General features: G+C 38.8%; 1 protein-coding gene and 1 long non-coding RNA gene across 2 annotated transcripts; one reads left to right on the top strand and one right to left on the bottom strand.

The window, feature by feature from the left end:
• Positions 1 to 7,142: 7,142 nt before the first annotated feature.
• LOC127364508 (uncharacterized) lies at positions 7,143 to 9,852 on the bottom strand. The gene is made up of 4 exons (XR_007885035.1): positions 9,714 to 9,852; positions 9,409 to 9,476; positions 8,427 to 8,508; positions 7,143 to 8,294 (listed from the first exon to the last, which is right to left on the bottom strand). It is a non-coding gene; the product is annotated as an uncharacterized LOC127364508 (long non-coding RNA).
• Positions 9,853 to 11,250: 1,398 nt separating this feature from the next.
• Positions 11,251 to 14,597, top strand: LOC127364507 (aquaporin-11-like). The gene is made up of 3 exons (XM_051402110.1): positions 11,251 to 11,987; positions 12,829 to 12,945; positions 13,276 to 14,597. The coding sequence occupies exons 1-3, from the start codon at positions 11,396 to 11,398 to the stop codon at positions 13,380 to 13,382; spliced, it is 816 nt and encodes a 271-aa protein (XP_051258070.1). The 5' UTR covers positions 11,251 to 11,395; the 3' UTR covers positions 13,383 to 14,597.
• Positions 14,598 to 17,170: the final 2,573 nt, after the last annotated feature.

The following is a 17,170-nucleotide window of genomic DNA, read 5'->3' as shown; positions in this document are numbered from 1 at the left end:
GACAAGTTAATATTTTGGAAGATGCTGGAATCAGGGTCTCTGGACAAGAAGACAGAAGACGTGACTACAGACGTGTATGGACATAGTAAACACTATATTCATACACATGTATTGGGGCATGGAAACAAAGGCTTACAAAGAGAGGAGTATCTGGGGGACACAATCTCTCTGAACTTTTTTGGAGGCAACTAGTGTTGAAGTGTAGAAATTTGTTGCAGAAGCACTGAAGACGTGGTCAGACCAGACGTTGTGGTCAGAGAAGTGACAGAGAATTAACAAGCTAGTCAAACCCTCTGCAGGGCCCAGAGTCTACGCTCGGTTAGTTTATGCAGGTTTGAATTTTCCTCGGATGCTCCGGACATGATAGAGTATTGGTAAGACTGAATTAATCAATTCATTTGTTATTACACTCACTACTCACTGCACCTCGTAAATTATTATAACACTATATTGAGCACTGTCTTGTTAATGTTGTCTCTGAGTAAATAAATATTTATTTTTTTAAATTTTGATTATTTTTTATATTTATTATTGTGTGTTGGTGTGTGCGTGTATGTATGTATCAATGACCTGTTGTATCCAATGTTGATTGTTATATTAGTAATTGATAACAATATATCAATCAATCAATCAATCAATCATTATTTGTATAGCACCAAATCACAACAAAGTCATCTCAAGGCACTTTACACATTGAGCAGGTCTAGACCGTACTCTTCAGGTTTAAATAATATAATAACAACAATAATAACACATCTGTCTTTGTTGTTGGCGACCCCACAGATTAGGACCGTCAACCCAGATCGCCAACAGGCTGCACTGATGGCGACCAGAGAGGCCCGTAGCTATCGGGATAAGAAGGTGGTCTTCCCCGAACCTCGAGAAGAGCTGCTATTCCAGACAACTGCCCTGGCCCACACAGAGAAGCTCCTTCAAGCTGAGGGTATCCCTGTGCCATCCCGTCAGCTGTGCCTGAGAAAGCTGGTGGTGCCATTTGGACAATATGAAAATGCACCATTCCACTGGCTTGTGGCAAATGATGTGGGCTACATGAAGTAAGCATGTTATATTTAATACCATTGTAGACAATTGCACAAACTGTGGCTATTATTGGTGTTTATTATTCATCTTTTCAAAGTTTAGTTACTCATTATCACAACTGCAATAATATTAAATGTCAGTACTAAGTTGGTGTTTATGCTTACAGCAGGGATAAAAATCCTGAAGGGAAGGACCGACACAATTGTCTCTTGGGCCCAGCCTCAACCACCACCTGTACTACTGCCATCGCGGGTGAAAAAAACCCTGCCACCACTACCATCACCAGACCTGTGTCCTCCCTCTCTGCACCTGCAGCAGCCCCCGAGATTGCCGGCCCCTGCACATGGCCCGTAATACGTGCCAGTCCGACAACCTCCTGGATTGCTGCATCATCTACAGTGGTCCCTCCGACTCCACCCAGCCCTCCATTCTGGGCGAGAGAAACACAATACAAACACAAGATGAGGGAACACCCCACAGAGGTAAGAGGCAAGCTGTCACGGATGCAGAAACTTCCCATCTGTACACTCTGCGACAGCACAACACAGGGACATAAAAAATATTTAAAAAAGACTTTCTGCCCTGTTAAAATGACGTCGTCATCAAAACATCTACAGAGCAGAGTGTACAGCAGCTACAAACATTTCATGTCTATTGTTGACAGTCTGGAGAAATGAACTGTGAATATGCTGCATTTTACATATTGTAAATAGTTTCCATACTTTTGATATATTGTATATTCATTACACTCCTGCAAGATGTCACTGTTGAGTCAATTTGACTGTAGACACACATCCAATCACATTCTTTGATACTTGCACTACTGTTCACCCCATCCCTGTTCGCAAAATGGTCCCCTCATAAAAGTGTAATAAAAATTTTATATATAAATAAAATAAAATAAATAAATATTATATTAACTAGTGTGATTCAGGCCTAACCAACATTGTACGAACTAGTTTGGTTCACTCACGAACCTCCATTTTGACAAGTTAATATCGTGGAAGATGTGATTACAGACACGTGTATGGACATAGTAAACTCTATATTCATACACATTTATTGGGGCATGGAAACAAAGGCTAACAAAGAGAGGAGTATCTGGGGGACACCATTTCATTGATCACCGGTTGTGGTCGGACGTCGTGGTCAGAAGTGACAGAAAGAGTCAACAAGCTCGCCAAACCCTCTGCAGGGCAGCGGAGGCAGCAACGAGGGGAGCGAACCGCCAGTCCGCCATAGACAGACACGTGTTCAGAATACTAAATAGGAGAGACGACTGGCAGTGAGACACGTGTGGTTAATTTGAGAAAGGACCTTAAAGGAAGTATAGTCTTCAACTTCTTGTATTTGAGAGAAGAAGTAAATAGCACAGCTGTGGGTCCGATCTGCTTCACTCGAAAGGTCCACAGAATCAGTCTGCTCCCTCTTTTTATGAGTTTGTTATTCTGGGTGTCATCATTTACTGATTAGTACATGTGTCACTATTCTTATTGGTCCTTATTATGGCAGAGGCGGTTTCTTTGTATAATTCTGCAATGACCACTGTCCACACTGCCAATCACCTCCCAGGATTGAGGTACTAAAGTTTAACCTAAAAAGACAAAGGGTGCGCTTACTTACAGTGGGTGCTTCACCAGCTTATTGATTATTTAATTTAATTTTGAGTGAATGACTAAGGCTCAGTGTGTTTCTCATATTAGAGAGAATATTCTAAAACCTGTAGACAAAGGTCACCAAGATAAACAGGAAGGACCTGTGATTGTGTTGTTAGAGATTAGTCATTTTAATATATTTTAATACACAGATGCTTTGGCGTGATCAGTCTAAATCTCTTGGTCGATTTTTGAGTTATATTTTTTTGTGTTAGCAGTTTTTGGTTTTTTCTCCATTTATTGTTATTTATCTTACAATGTGACCAGCATTACAGTGTATTAAGATTCACGTGCCATCAGGATTTTACTTTAAGTTATTAAGTGCAAACATTTATTTCAAATTGTATTTTTTGTATTAAAACATTGGTGTTGAACAGTACTTAAAGAGTGGTGCTTTTGTGAGACTATAGTTGGTGCTTAAATATTGTCAAATGTCTTATAATAACAGTCATTTCTTTCAAATTTCCAGTCAACTTTTAACATTGATTTAATGCAAGGCAGTATGGAACCACTATAAATTCTACTACGTCATGAATCTGTTACCTATAGGGCACTGTTGGAGGAGAGGAAGCAGGACCTAGTTAGGTACTTACATATTAAAGTTATTAGCTTATTAATTGTTGGGTTTTTTGCCAACTAATTAACTTTTTAATTTTACAATTAATTTACATAAATCGTTAGTATAGTATTTAAAACGTTCCTTGTTGTTGCTTTAATGGTGGTATCATATGTTTTATGAGAACGTAAAACCTCCTTGAGGCTTATTTGTGATTTTGGGTAGATTAGGTTTTTATTGGAACTGCAGTGACCTTGTGTTAGCTGACTGAAGACAAAACTGAAGGCAAAAGCTCATAACATCACTGTCACACCAATTATTTATTTATTTTAACCATTTACTTAACCACAACTACAAAATCTGACTCAGCTTTTATCCATTTCTCAATTTGTTATATTTACACCCGTTTGTACAGTTCCTCAGTTTTTACCTGTTTGTCTTTTCACTCTGCCTTTTGTGGCCGTTCAGAACAAATTCTGAACTTTTTCTTTCATGTATTTATTTACGAACATTATACGAACTAGGTTTGTTTCAGGCCTCACGAACTTCGTACGAACTAGTATGACCTAGTGCAGGGGTATTCAACTAAAATCTGAATTAGTGTGATATATACACATATATATTGAAATAGCCTCTTAGTTGTAAAGACATCAGCAACCGACTGTTACATTAAATAAAGTACAATTCAGAAAGGTTTTAACAACATTTATGAGAGGATTGAGCTCCAATGTCTCTCCCTTGTTTGGCAGCGAATGAATGGATCAGGATCCTGGTTGATTGATCATATTGGGATCTCAGACTGCTTAATTTCTTGACTTGCGTGGGTATGTTTGATGAAAAACTTCTGTGTTTTGTCTCTTAGTGGCGTTTGACATTGGCACTTTTAATGAGCGCCACGGTCTCTGAATATATGAGACAAGTTTCCTGCTGCCATTGGGAAGACTATAAACATGAATGAGTCTGTCCACTACGGGTTGAAAGATCTATTTTCGCTATCCATTTTTCTTGTAGTGATGGGTCGGTCGCAAACGATCCGGCTCTAGGAGCCGGCTCTTTGAAGTGAACGACGGGAGCCGGCTCCTGATTGGGAGCCAGATCCAGATTTTTTTCCCAGATTTTCCCGTTTTTTCCCGTTAAAGCCGCGTGATTGGTCAAGATGTGTGGTGGCATCTGTGTATCTACACTGAGCAGGAGGGGGAGGGAGGGGTTACAGACACACACGGCACAGTGAGCAGGTGAACAGGTGGGAGGCAGACATGAGAGCGAGAGACCTTGGCACTACATAGACAGAGACTACACACTGGAAAGGGCGAGGAAAATGAGTGACAGGAAACGTAGTAAAGTTTGGACACATTTTAATGTGATAGTTCAAAGGCAGAGTGTAGACTGTGCAAAGTTAAACATTTCATATCAAGCAGCTTTTTGTCTAATTAAGATGGGTCTTTGTATTTTATAATTTATTTTCATAGCACTGTTCCATGTTGAGTGTATTAATAAATCCATATAAATACTAAACATTTGATATAATGCATGTATTTACATTAGATAGTCATTTTACACATAATTTGGTACTAAATTAATTTAAGCAAAAAAAAAAAATATGATGAGCCACTTGGGAGCCGAAAGAGCCGTCTCTTTTTAGTGAGCCGAGCCGAAGGAGCCGGTTCTCTAAAAAGAGCCGGAATTCCCATCACTAGTGGTATCATATGTTGTATGAGAACATAAAACCTCCTTGAGGCTAATTTGTGATTTTGACAATTTATCGCAGACATTTATCACAACCGCTGGTAGATCAGGCAACCACAAAGTTTTTATTTTTGTTTAATTCAGTTTAGTTTCAGTTGGTTTCCAGAGTGGGTTTGAGGTTTAGTTTTAGTTTAGTTTTTATAAGTTTCAGTATTAGTTTTTTGGGGAGTATTTGTCAGGTGTTTTGGGAATTGAAGTTAAGATTGACTCAGTCTAAAACATATTCACCAACGTCTCCTGATGATCGGTATCAATTTTACAAGATTAAGAAACACTAAAACTAAAAAGACATTTACTGCACATTATTTTAGTTTAGTTTTTACTCAAGTTTAATTTTTATTTCAGTAAACTAAAATGTTTCTTCCACACCTAGTTTTTGTTTAGTTTTAGTAATAAGATGAATAAAGCCCTCCTCAGCTTCACCTCTTGACTGTTTTTGAAGATGTTGCCTTTGGTTTCATCTTCAGTCAGTGAAACTGTAGTTCCCACAAAAACTTTATTGTTGCCTCATCCAACAGCAAAGATAAACAGCCTCAAATGGAAAGTGACAGTACTTTGTGTTTTGGTCCCATTTGCAGGAGCATCACAATACATTTTACACAAATCTGTACTTTCTACTCCTTACAGTTTCAAAACAGGCTTGTTACTTTTAATTTTAATGCATTTTTGAGCGAGCAAATTATTATTATAACTTTTTACATTAAAAGACCCTGTAACAAGACGAAACAGACAAAAGAGACTCAGCGGCTTTGCACAGCAACAGTGGATAAAAATGTCCTTTACAAAAATACATTTTACTTTGAGTACATTTCAGAATGTACGCAAGTATCTGTACTTCTACTTTTAAAAAAAAAGGTTAATTTTTATATGTGTGCCACTACAGCCCCTGTGGAGTTTTATAAATTACCTAATTAAATCTAATTTGTCCAGGTATTGAGAAACCATGAACTGCAACTGTAAACTGAAAACATAAAAAACACAAATACCGAAATAAATTTGCAGCACAACCTAGTATCTTCTTTTTTTAAGCTGTAATAATCCATTAATCTCCAGAACGTATTTAAAACTTATGAAGAAGCCATTTAATTTTTTACTGCAGCTGAAAACAAGTTTCTAGAAGCCATTTATCTGACCGGGAGAGAAAAACGTAAAGAAGTGGATGAATATCTGGAAAAAGGGTATTCTTACGTAAGATTTCTACTGTGGTAATGCACTTAATTTAAATAATGTGATTACTTTAGAACAATCTCATTGTTCACCCCACTGTACAGGGTTTTGAACACATGCTACAAGTTTACACTTTCAACCTCTGCTTCATTTAAAATCTCTTTAGAAGTACAGAAGAGTAGAAAGTAAAAAAAAAGTGTGTCACTGTCTAAAAAAAACCCAGATTTCTTTGCATATTCTCCCTCCTGCAGTCGTCAAACTGAAACTTTAGCTGCAGAGACTCCCAGGATGTGTGCACCACCCCCTCAACAATCACATGCATCAAGCACTTCACTGCCAATAACAGCATTTCCTGTTACATCCTACAAAATAAAACCAACATGTTGCAACACATTTTGAACATTATTGCCTAAATGTAAAAAAGGAGGAAACTCAAAAAAAAGGAATAGTTTCGATATTTAGGGACCGAGCACTGACCAGTGCAAGGCCCTATTGTAATTGCAGGAATTCTCATTTTCTGCCCCTTCGACCGCATATTTGGCGGCCGCAACATGCTTGAAATGTCAGGGAAATTTGCACAAAATTCAAACGTAGCGAAAATACCGGTATGCAATTGTCTGCGTGCACGGGCGTCGCCAAATGGCTAAACGAACAAACTCCTCGTTCTTTGTGTCCTTTCTGGACATATGACGCAAACATTGACAAGACATTAACCTCTTATTTTATAAAACTTTTAAATTCTTAATAACCACAGAAATTTCAAATGTATTATTATTTTTATTTAAAAAAAAAAAAAAAAAAAAAGTATCTTGTGCCTCCTCCTCATTTGCCTCCTCCTGTTCCTCCTCTTCTTCAAACACGTCTGTACACACAAAGATAAAAAAAATAATAAATCTTAATTGTCTGTTTTCTCACATTCAGTCTCAATCCAATCAATAAAGGATAAAAATATATTCACACCCTCCACATTCACTCACCCTTTGTCCAGAGTCTGGTTTAGTTTGTAGGATGGTCCCAAATACACAGTTGTGTCCAAGAAGTCAATTTTATTCTTGTCAAATTCATGTTTGATTTTTATTGATGGATCATGTGTATTTAGGACGTCCACGAACTTTCCGAATTCCTCCATAGAGGCAGTGCAAACCCCACAGATGTCGTCCAAGTACCTCAGGTAGTGAAACAGCTTGATGCAGCATTTTGTTAACACCTCTTTTTTTTTCTTCCTTATGTAACACACTTAAAGTTTAATGTACCAACAAAATGGATTCTGGGTATAGGGGGTCCTTTAATTGTTTGTAATGTTTCATCTTGCAATTGGCGTTGGACCTCGCCTATATATTGTTCTCTGCTCAGGATAACCACCAACTCCTCTGGCAGTTCTGACATAGGCGACGTCCAAATCGATGGTGGTGTAAATGGCGGTGGATTCCTTTGATGTTAATTTCTAAAGAATGTTTTCAATTTGAGCTTCCGATGGTACTTTTGTAGGTCTAATTCTAATTGTGTTTTTTGATTCGTGGTTATATTCAGGGTTGGCACAAATGTTAGCCCTCCGTTAAGCAGATTCAATTGAGCTTCCGTCGGTTTGAACTCTGTAGGATCACAACATTTTGTGACGTCAAGGGTCTTGCTCCCTTGTATTTTCCCCCTTCCACAAGTGGACTTATGGGGTCTGCGAGTTTAAAATATTTGCACCAGTATTTCAGCATGCATATGGCAGTAGGCCTGGACCAGTGTATAAGGTCATCCTCTACCATGAATGAGTTGCAGTTCAGCAGTGGAATGTATGGCATGTTTTTTTCTTGAGCTTTTGGAGGCAGCTTTTCTCCGTAGCCGTCAGAGAAGCTGAGAAGTTGATCTTAGAGATCCAAAGCTCTGCATATGAGAATTTTTTTTTTTGCCATTCTCAGTGCTGACTGCATTTATTTGATAGCTGTCCAACTATTTAAGTCAAAGGAGAGGACCACCTTTTAACCCTTTAACACTGCGTCGGTACCTGCAGTCTGACACTATTGATCTCAAAGGGGACACTCCATTTAGAGGGCTCCTTGTGAATTTTAGGCAGCAGATAGAAGGGTGGTGGTCCAGCGTGGGTAGTCGGGTCGGGCTATTCATATTATTCACCATTCCTGTAGAAAAACAGAACACAGTACAAAATAAATCACCTAAAAAAATAACATCCACAGCATTAACATAGAAACATACAGTGAAAACAACACAAAAAGTAGCATGCCTCACAGCAACATGCAGTTGCGACTTACTTGATCTCTGCAAATCCGAAAATGACCGGATCCGGGAGCGTTAATTGGAATTGCCACCGGCGCAGATCTTGCGTATCTGACCCTGTTAAAAGGGCGCAAAATCAAAAATTCAAAAAAACTGCGGGATCTTAAGGTGACTAATATTGTCAATCAATAATAAGTAAGGGATAATGCCCGACGAGGTGTCCATAATCAGGTCGTACCAGACTTTTCTGACCAGGCCGACGGGCGTAACGGGAGACAGCGCAGTGGAATTTCTAATAAGTTCAAGGTCCGACTCAGAGATAGAGGGATGGTGGAGGCTGGTATCTTTACCGCTTTTCCTGTACCGTTTAAGTACGGCTTCAAACACCGCATTGCTGGTCCTGAATCTGGTGTCAGTTATGACATTGAATCCAACTAAATAACGGCTAATACCGGCTCTCTCCTTAGGCTGGCTTGCTGTACTTCCCTCATGCCTTGGTGGACTGGACAGCGGCATAAAACTCCCACGGAGTCTCATTAAGAGCATCAGCGGTGTAGTTTTCAAAGTTGGAGTCCATTCGTGTTTTGTGCAAGAAAGTCTCTCAGTATATTAACTGCCCTTTTTGTTGTTTTTTGGTGTTGATCTCATCTTTTTCATCTTCTATTTGATTTAATTCTTCCGGTGTTAACAATATACAAATATACACATGATAATCAAATTAAAAAACAAACTCTTCAAACATATTTAAACACCAAAACTCGTCGTTGTCCAGCTCCTCCCAGCCGACACAAATGGGTAGCATCAGGCATGGCTGATGGGGTTGGCGGAGGTGGCGAGGAGGTCCCACGCCGCGGCCCGGATGGCATGACCCGTGAACAATCAATGGCTTCCAGGTCCAGAGGGTAGAGGCCACACCTCCTGAACCCAGCCACCACCACTCCCCGATCCTTCCCCCTCTGATAGGAGTCTCTTAGGACCCTTGAAACCCTTTTAAGTGTGTCTGTGCCAGTGGTCTACCTCTACAGGTGACTCGTGTAGCACCGGTTCTGGGTTAACGCTGTCTTCTCTCTCTCGCTCTGTTGTCTCTGTTCTCAGACAGAAACACAAGAGCAAAATTGAGTTTCAACAATACTATTTTTATACATAACCTTACCAATTATATAGGAGGTGTATCTATATAACCAATATTTTCTATCATAAGAGTCTCTACTGCGGCTTTCCCTCATTAAAGTAACTTTCATATAATAATTATACATGTAAATGTTGATGTATATGTATGAAAAAACACATATAGACTCTGTAAAATGTAGAAATAGACTTACGTTAGATGGCGATCGTGTGCCGGGAAGTACCGCGAAAAGACCAGAAAGTGCATCAAGCCGGAAGTCGATCGGGTCCGAGCGCCGATACGTGAACTCCTTGTGCCGTTTCTCTCGTTTCTTTTCAATTTCTCTTTCTTCCGCTGCATCCCAGTCAAAGTTGTCATATTCTCCAAATATGTTAAAAGAATATAAGAAGTGTTGCAATAAATTGTAAACAGAGGCTTTGACTGCGTTCCCGTTGCTATGGTTACTCATTTAGGAGACAGGCTAGCGCATCAATTTAGAACGGTGAACAGACAATTTGACTGGAACTAGTTAGTAGGTGATCATATATAAAAAAGGGATTAATGGACACAATGCAGCCAATCAGAATCGAGTATTCCCCCAGACCATGGTATCATCACATATACCTGATACCATGGTCTGGGGGAATACTTACTTAATAACTGCTGATGCATAAAACAAGTGAACAGGACATGAACAAATCAAACAAAGACTGTGAACTACACTGAACCCAAGAACATTGATTTGTGTTGCCATGGCAACCATGCATACACTATATTGATCAGGACAGCCAAAAGGTTAAAACAAGTTAATAAAATTGTTCTCTTTAAATATGCTAGAGGAAAACATTTTGCAGCATTCACAATAAAAATAAATAAATACATAAAAAAAAAAAAAAAACATACAGGGAAATAAAGATATATCTGGTTTGTTGTGCGTTATTAGTTTTATGATTTATGATTTCAAAAATGTTCTTTATCTCAAATTTTAACGTGAAAATAAATTCTGGCTTGTTGTGCGATTAGTTTTGCACTGAAAATGCCAACACACACTCATGGTCATAGCGCCCCCTACTGGCAACAGGAAGAGATGTTTGATGCTTTAATTGGTCAGAAGATGCTTTTAAAAAGATAATACTCATAACTTCAGTGTACATGGTCCAATCTCAATGAAACGTCACACGTCTGATAAAAGTCCCGCCCTGAACACGTCTATGTGATGATATACAGATAAAGTGAGCGCCACCTACTGGCAACAGGACGTAAGCGCGATTTTGATCTGATTTCCGTGACATTTTCATGCTGTGGTCTGTGTTACCACGGCAGGTGATGCCGAATACTGTCAAAGACCGATTGAGATGGGAGATGCACTTCTTCCTACACTGTTTTATAATATGAGGAACATTTATTTGAACAAATTAAAGTCTGTAAACCCAGATTTTAACGCTCCAAATTACCAAAATTAAAAGTAATCCTAGGAGGAGGAGACAGGGCATATATTACAGACCAATGGGTATTAATATACCACAACCTGAAGGACAGTGAGTGACCTAGACACACATACAGTAAAAAATTATAATTTATATAATTATCATCATAATTAGTAGTCTTCTTATTAGTAGTAGTAGTATTAATGTCATTATTAGTATTATTTCCTATTATAGTTGCTTTGTAATGTAAACATCTGTCTCACATACCAATAAATCCCCATTTGAATTTAATTTTATTTTGAAGGCTGGATCGCCTCGCTTCCTGTGGCACAGTGAGCGGTTTGACGCGGCAGCGTGGATCAACTGGACTTTGACGTCGAGGAGGAGGGAAACTACTTAAAGTGAAGTTGGGCCCATCGGGAGGAACGGGTTGTACCTCGAGGTCCAAACCGTCCGAACAACCGGAGAAATGACTGACCTGTACGTCTCCGTGGCGGTGTTGGGAGCCGCGGTGCTCCTCAGCGAGGCGACCCGCCGAACGGCAGCGCGTCTCTCCCGCGGAGCTTGTTGGATTTACCTGCTGGAAGCGGCGTCCACCTTCCAGCTCTGCAGCTGCACTCACGAACTCAAACTCCTGGGCGAAACCACCCAGCTGGGGCTGCCTGTCGCCCTCGCCCTCACCTACACCGTGACGGTCATCCACCTGATAACTTTCCGGGAGGCGACGTGCAACCCCGGCGGGGCTCTGGAGAGCGTTTGCCGCGGGACCAGAAGCGTCCGAGCAGCCGTCGTCCTCATAGCCTGCCAGTTCGCCGCCGCGGTCGCCGCGCAGTACTTCGCCGCGTCCGTGTGGTCGCTGGGCCTTTCCGACGTCCACATCAGGCACCAGAGGTTCGGGTTCCGGTGCTTCGACCCCCTCGGTGGGACCTTGCTGGAGGCCGCGGCTGTCGAGCTGGCATGCGCTTTCGTGGTCCAAGCTGCGGCCATGCATGTCCACAAGCTGGACGAAATACTTCGCGCTCCGTTCATCGCCGCGGTCATCACCGCTGTGGTTTGCACAGGTGTGTTAATTAACACAGGGTGAAAGTGTTTGATCTGATTAGTTGACTTGATTGGGTGTTCAAATGTTCACTAAACTACATGTTAAAGAAGAGAAGAAGCCTCCAAACAGATTATTTAAAATAAATAAACAACAAGAATTATATTTTTATAGCACTTAACAAGTTAAATAAGTCAAAAGTACATGAGATAAAAAAGTAGTATAAAGTATAAATAATCATACAATACAGTAAAATAAAAAATAATGATACAAAAGAATACAATTAAAATGGTAAAATAAAACAATATAAAGTCTCACACATCCCATCATAATGCACATGTGACTGTAAATAAAACAGTAACAAATGACACAAATTATAGACAAACACACTGAATGTAATCAAAAACTAACAAACATCAGTTCACCTTGATTGCCAATGAAACCTTGTCATACCTTTTTTAATGAAAGTCCTGCAATCTTGAGGCTCACCAATCACAAAATAATTACAATGATAGGCAAAAACAGATCAATTCTCAGTGATCACACACATACACAAGCCTGGACTACCAACCGGGTAATAGGGAAACTGCTCTGGAGCCTCAAATGCCCCACATTGGCTGTATGTCAGGTGGTTGGTGGTATTTATTAGCTGCCATTAAACTCATAATCAACTGAGTTTATGAGTCAAAATCGAGTTTTAATGACCTTTTGCAAACGTTGATATTGTGCCGATATGGTATAATTATTAGGAAATTACAGTGCAGAGGAAACCAACATCGGGATACGAGCTGTTTCCCAGTCAGTTAGATGTCGTTCAGTGTTTCAGGCTCTCTCTCTTTCTCTTTCTCTCTCTCTCGGTGCAGGTGGAAGTATTTCAGGAGCCGTTTTTAACCCCGTCCTGGCCTTCTCGGTCCAGTTCCCCTGCAGCGGCCACACCTACCTGGAGTACTGCTTCGTCTACTGGCTGGGACCAGTTTCAGGTAAGGAGCTGAACAGAGTGTTTGTTGTGTAGGAAATAGTTTTAAGACTTTAAACATTTTTCTAGGAGTAAAAAAAGTATTTCCATAACTGATCTTTTACCTTTTTGGTAACCGATCAATCTTCTCATCTAACTTGGCAATACTTTTTTTTTTTTTTAAGCATACAAACTTTAATAAATATACCTGTACGAGCCACCTTTAACTGCACCAATGCTTTAATAAAATGCCAGAAACTGCTTCTTTTATTTTATTTTTATGATTCATACCTAAAATATCTTTGCAAGCACCTGATTGGCTCCCGTTTGTGTGTGTGTGTGTGTGTGTCCTCAGGCATGGCGAGCTGCATCCTGCTGTTCGAGAAGATCGTCCCTTTCCTCTCCGGAAAGAGTACGATTGGGCTGGAGGTCCCTGCTGCCCAGAAACAGAAGACACAGTAGCAGCGTTTTAGTTTCCCCTTTTGTCATTAACACCTAAAGAAGACTGCACAGGAAGTCCAGTTATAACTTGTTTATGTGCCATAGCCTGGAGTCCCTGTTGTTATCACACACACACACACACACACACATATACACACACTGTACTAATATACTAATGGATGCACTTTTACTTGTAATGTGAGTTCACCTTGTCAATGACTGCACAATGTTAGCAACGTAATACATATTGAACATTTTTAGGCTTTTTCATTGTAGCACAAAGAGGACCAGGACTTCTGGAGCCGCGGTCGAAGGAAAAACGGTGTCCGTTGCTTATTTAACGTATAAATCCGCTTCGAACTAGAAACAAAGACTCATTATAGAACTAATTTAACTTTTCCTTCCTAGTAATAGCTGCCTGTCTGTCTCAAACCAAAGCTCACACAGAGAATTAGATGAATATAAATCTTTAATGTGACATTACAGCCACTTAATTTGAGCATTTTCTCCATGTGGTTTGGTACATTTATGATCTTCTGGCTGTATTTGTGTTATTAGTCAGTGGAAGATATTTTATTCTCACTTGTATAACAGACAGAAGACATTTCCTCAGCTACTTTTACAGTTTCATCTCTAAATCCTAAAATAAGGGCTTTAAACTGAATTAAAGGTGGATTATAGGTAAAAGGGGGGGAAACAGCACAGATGTTTGGTGCTTTGATTTGTTTTCAGTTGGATTAATGTGGGTGTATTGTGCCCGGTTGTGAAAGCGTCACATGTTCAGATGTTTGTAACTACACCAAAATGTTGGTGGCACACTTTTATCATGTAAAATGGGTCAAAGAGGACATTATTTAATGTTTCGGGGCACTGGGAGCCCTCCTAAGTTTGGATGACCAAAGCTTTTTACTGCCAAATCTTTTCCTGCATAAATCACGTCTGACTATGTCGGTTAAGCTGATAATTTATCTCCAATACGGACAGAGAGTTAAAAGTACGCTAGTGTAATGTTTGTGTTGGAACGGACAATTTGATTTACAACTTTTATTACCTCTAGAGTCTGGATGAAGAGTTTTTTGTTTCTAAGAGTGATACTAGTGACTCTTTTAAGTAATAATGTGAAGCTAAATGTTTGTTTTTCAGCAAGAGGTTTTGTATAGTGTTGTAATTTAAACTCATTTCTAATAATCTTGTGTGAAATATTTTGATTAAAAACATATATATTTGGAAAAGTTACACATTCGTGATCATTATTTCTTGTGTAATTCTTTTTTAAGCTTTTATTTTTAATTGAAATGTTTCGACAACTATTGGTTGGATTGGTCCCAAAAGGATGATTTTTGGATATATATATATATATATATATATACAAGCTACAGAAGGTTAAATGTGCCCTACACCAGAGTTATTATAGTTCTGTATTTGTATGTTTGTATGTATATTTGTTTTTATTTCTGATTAGTTTTTTTTAATTTTTGCTTCTAATTCAGTTAGTTTCCATAGTGGGTTTGCTCTAAGAAAATGTTTAGTTTTTATTAGTTGGGTTTTAGTTTGTTTTATTATAATATAATATAATATAATATGGGGGTATTTGTTGGGGACAAGATTTAAGAAGTTCATTTTATATATATATATATATATATATATATATATGTCAGTAAACATATGAACTAATTCCTCTTTGTGCTTGTTGTGTTGACAAATTTGACCGAACTGACGAAAGATTAAAACTAAAGAAATGTTTTCCTGTATATTATTTTATTTTAGCTAGTTTTTAGGATTGTTTGTTTTTGTTTTTTACTAGTCTAATTTTTATTTCATTTCAGTTAACTCAAAATTATTTTTCACACCTAGTTTTAGTTTTTTAGTTTTAACTATTATATCTTTGATCCACACTTACTGACTGCCTCCCCAAGAGGAGAGGGAGAGACCCCGGCACTGTTGTCAGAAGAGCTGTAGACTGTGTTTACTCTGAGCAGCACAAATGGGAATTAATTATTGTCCTCTGCCCTAAAGGTCTGAATAAATCACCAAATGTTTCGCTAGTTGCTTTTTAGAAATAAAGTCGCCATTCTCTAGGAGGGTCGAGTCAAGTGCCAAGTTGGGAAGACTGGTACTTTCCTATTTTATTGTCACCAGGTGATCCTTCCTGTCTATTAAGTGCTGTTTACAGATATTGATGAAGCTAAAATAGTTTTAAAACTGAGATATTTCTCATTGCTAATAGTAGCTCACTCTACATGTCTTCATACAGGTTATACTGGACAGTCATCTTTCCTTCATCAGTTATATAAGCAATGTCTCCAGACTACACCCTGCCTTAAAGGTGCTGGGTGTAACATTGAGGAGGCTCTTTTGTCAGAAATGGAATATAATATTCACAACTATGTTTTTATTAGTGTATAATCACCTGAATATAAGAATCTTTGTGTTTTTGTTACCTTCAAATGAGCTGATTTTATCTACAGACAAACCAAACACTGCCTCTAGATAGGACCTTTGAGTGCCATGAAATAAAATATGTATTACTTATTACTTTAAACACTTTTGCTGAACAAAGGACACAAAAAAGCACAAAACATAAACCAGGTTAATCTCATTTGTAGTCCCCCGAGGAGGTTTGGATAATCCCCAAAAAGAAAAAGCTGTCCACCTCCAGAGCACTTGGTACTTTGGCCTGCATGGTATCTGTTACACAACGTGACCTTTGTGCCCCCCCCCCCCCATCTCGCCCTGACTCAACCGAATACCAAATAAGAGCTCCTCTGTTTCCCTCTGCAGCACGCAGAACATTCAACACATAAACAACATATGAGAGACATGAGACTGACTCCACATGGCTGCTAACAGGAGGAGGGGGTTGATGTGGACTTCAAAAAGGGAGCTGCAACATGCTGCTTCACTGGGCTACTGATGCACACTGACAGCCTCCACTGGCAGTCAGAGGGAACTGTTGGGAACAACAACTATAAACCTGCTGTTTCTTTAATGCTGCTGCTGTTTATGGAAGCTCGTTTCTACCAATGTGAGAGGAAACAATTATTCTGTGAGTCGTTATAATGAGAAACTTATCTCAAAATATTGACCTAGTGTCTCAAAATAATGAGAACGTTTCTAAATATTCTGAGATACTAAGTCATTATTTTAAGATAGTTTCTCATTATTTTGAGATAAGTCATTATTTCAAGGTAATAAGTCATTATCTTGGGATAAAGTCTTTATTTTGAGATATTAAGTTAAAATATTGAGAAAGTTTCTCATTATTTTGAGAAACTTTCTCAATATAATGTGATACTAAGTCATTATTTTGAGATAAGTCTTTATTTTGAGATAAGTCTTTAAAATGAGATAATAAGTTTAAATATTAAGAAAGTTTCTCAATATTTTGAGATAAGTTAAAATATTGAGAAAGTTTCTCATTATTTTGAGAAAGTTTCTCAATATTTTCAGATATTATAAGTCAATATTTTGAGATAAGTTAAAATATTAAGACAGTTTCTCATTATTTTGAGATAATAAGTTAAAATATTGAGAAACTTTCTCATTATTTTGGGAAACTTTCTCATTATTTTGAGAAACTTTCTCATTATAATGACTTACAGAATATTTTTTTCCCATCACATTGTCAGAAATGGGCCTCCATAGCCTGCTGCTGGTGACGCTGTGGCTTTACACTTCTGGCTTTGCCTGGTCTCGTGTGGATTTGAGCTGTCTGCTCATGTGCAGGTCAATCCAAGCTCATCTGACACACACCAGGATTACTGCTGCCTCCACTGTCTGAATGACTCAGTGGTTGAAAACAAACGAAA

The sequence above is a fragment of the Dicentrarchus labrax genome, unplaced genomic scaffold (genome assembly GCF_905237075.1).
Source record: "Dicentrarchus labrax unplaced genomic scaffold, dlabrax2021, whole genome shotgun sequence".
Lineage (NCBI taxonomy): Eukaryota > Metazoa > Chordata > Actinopteri > Moronidae > Dicentrarchus > Dicentrarchus labrax.
The sequence above is the reverse complement of the archived record's forward strand: the minus strand, read 5'-3'. Positions and strand labels throughout refer to the sequence as shown.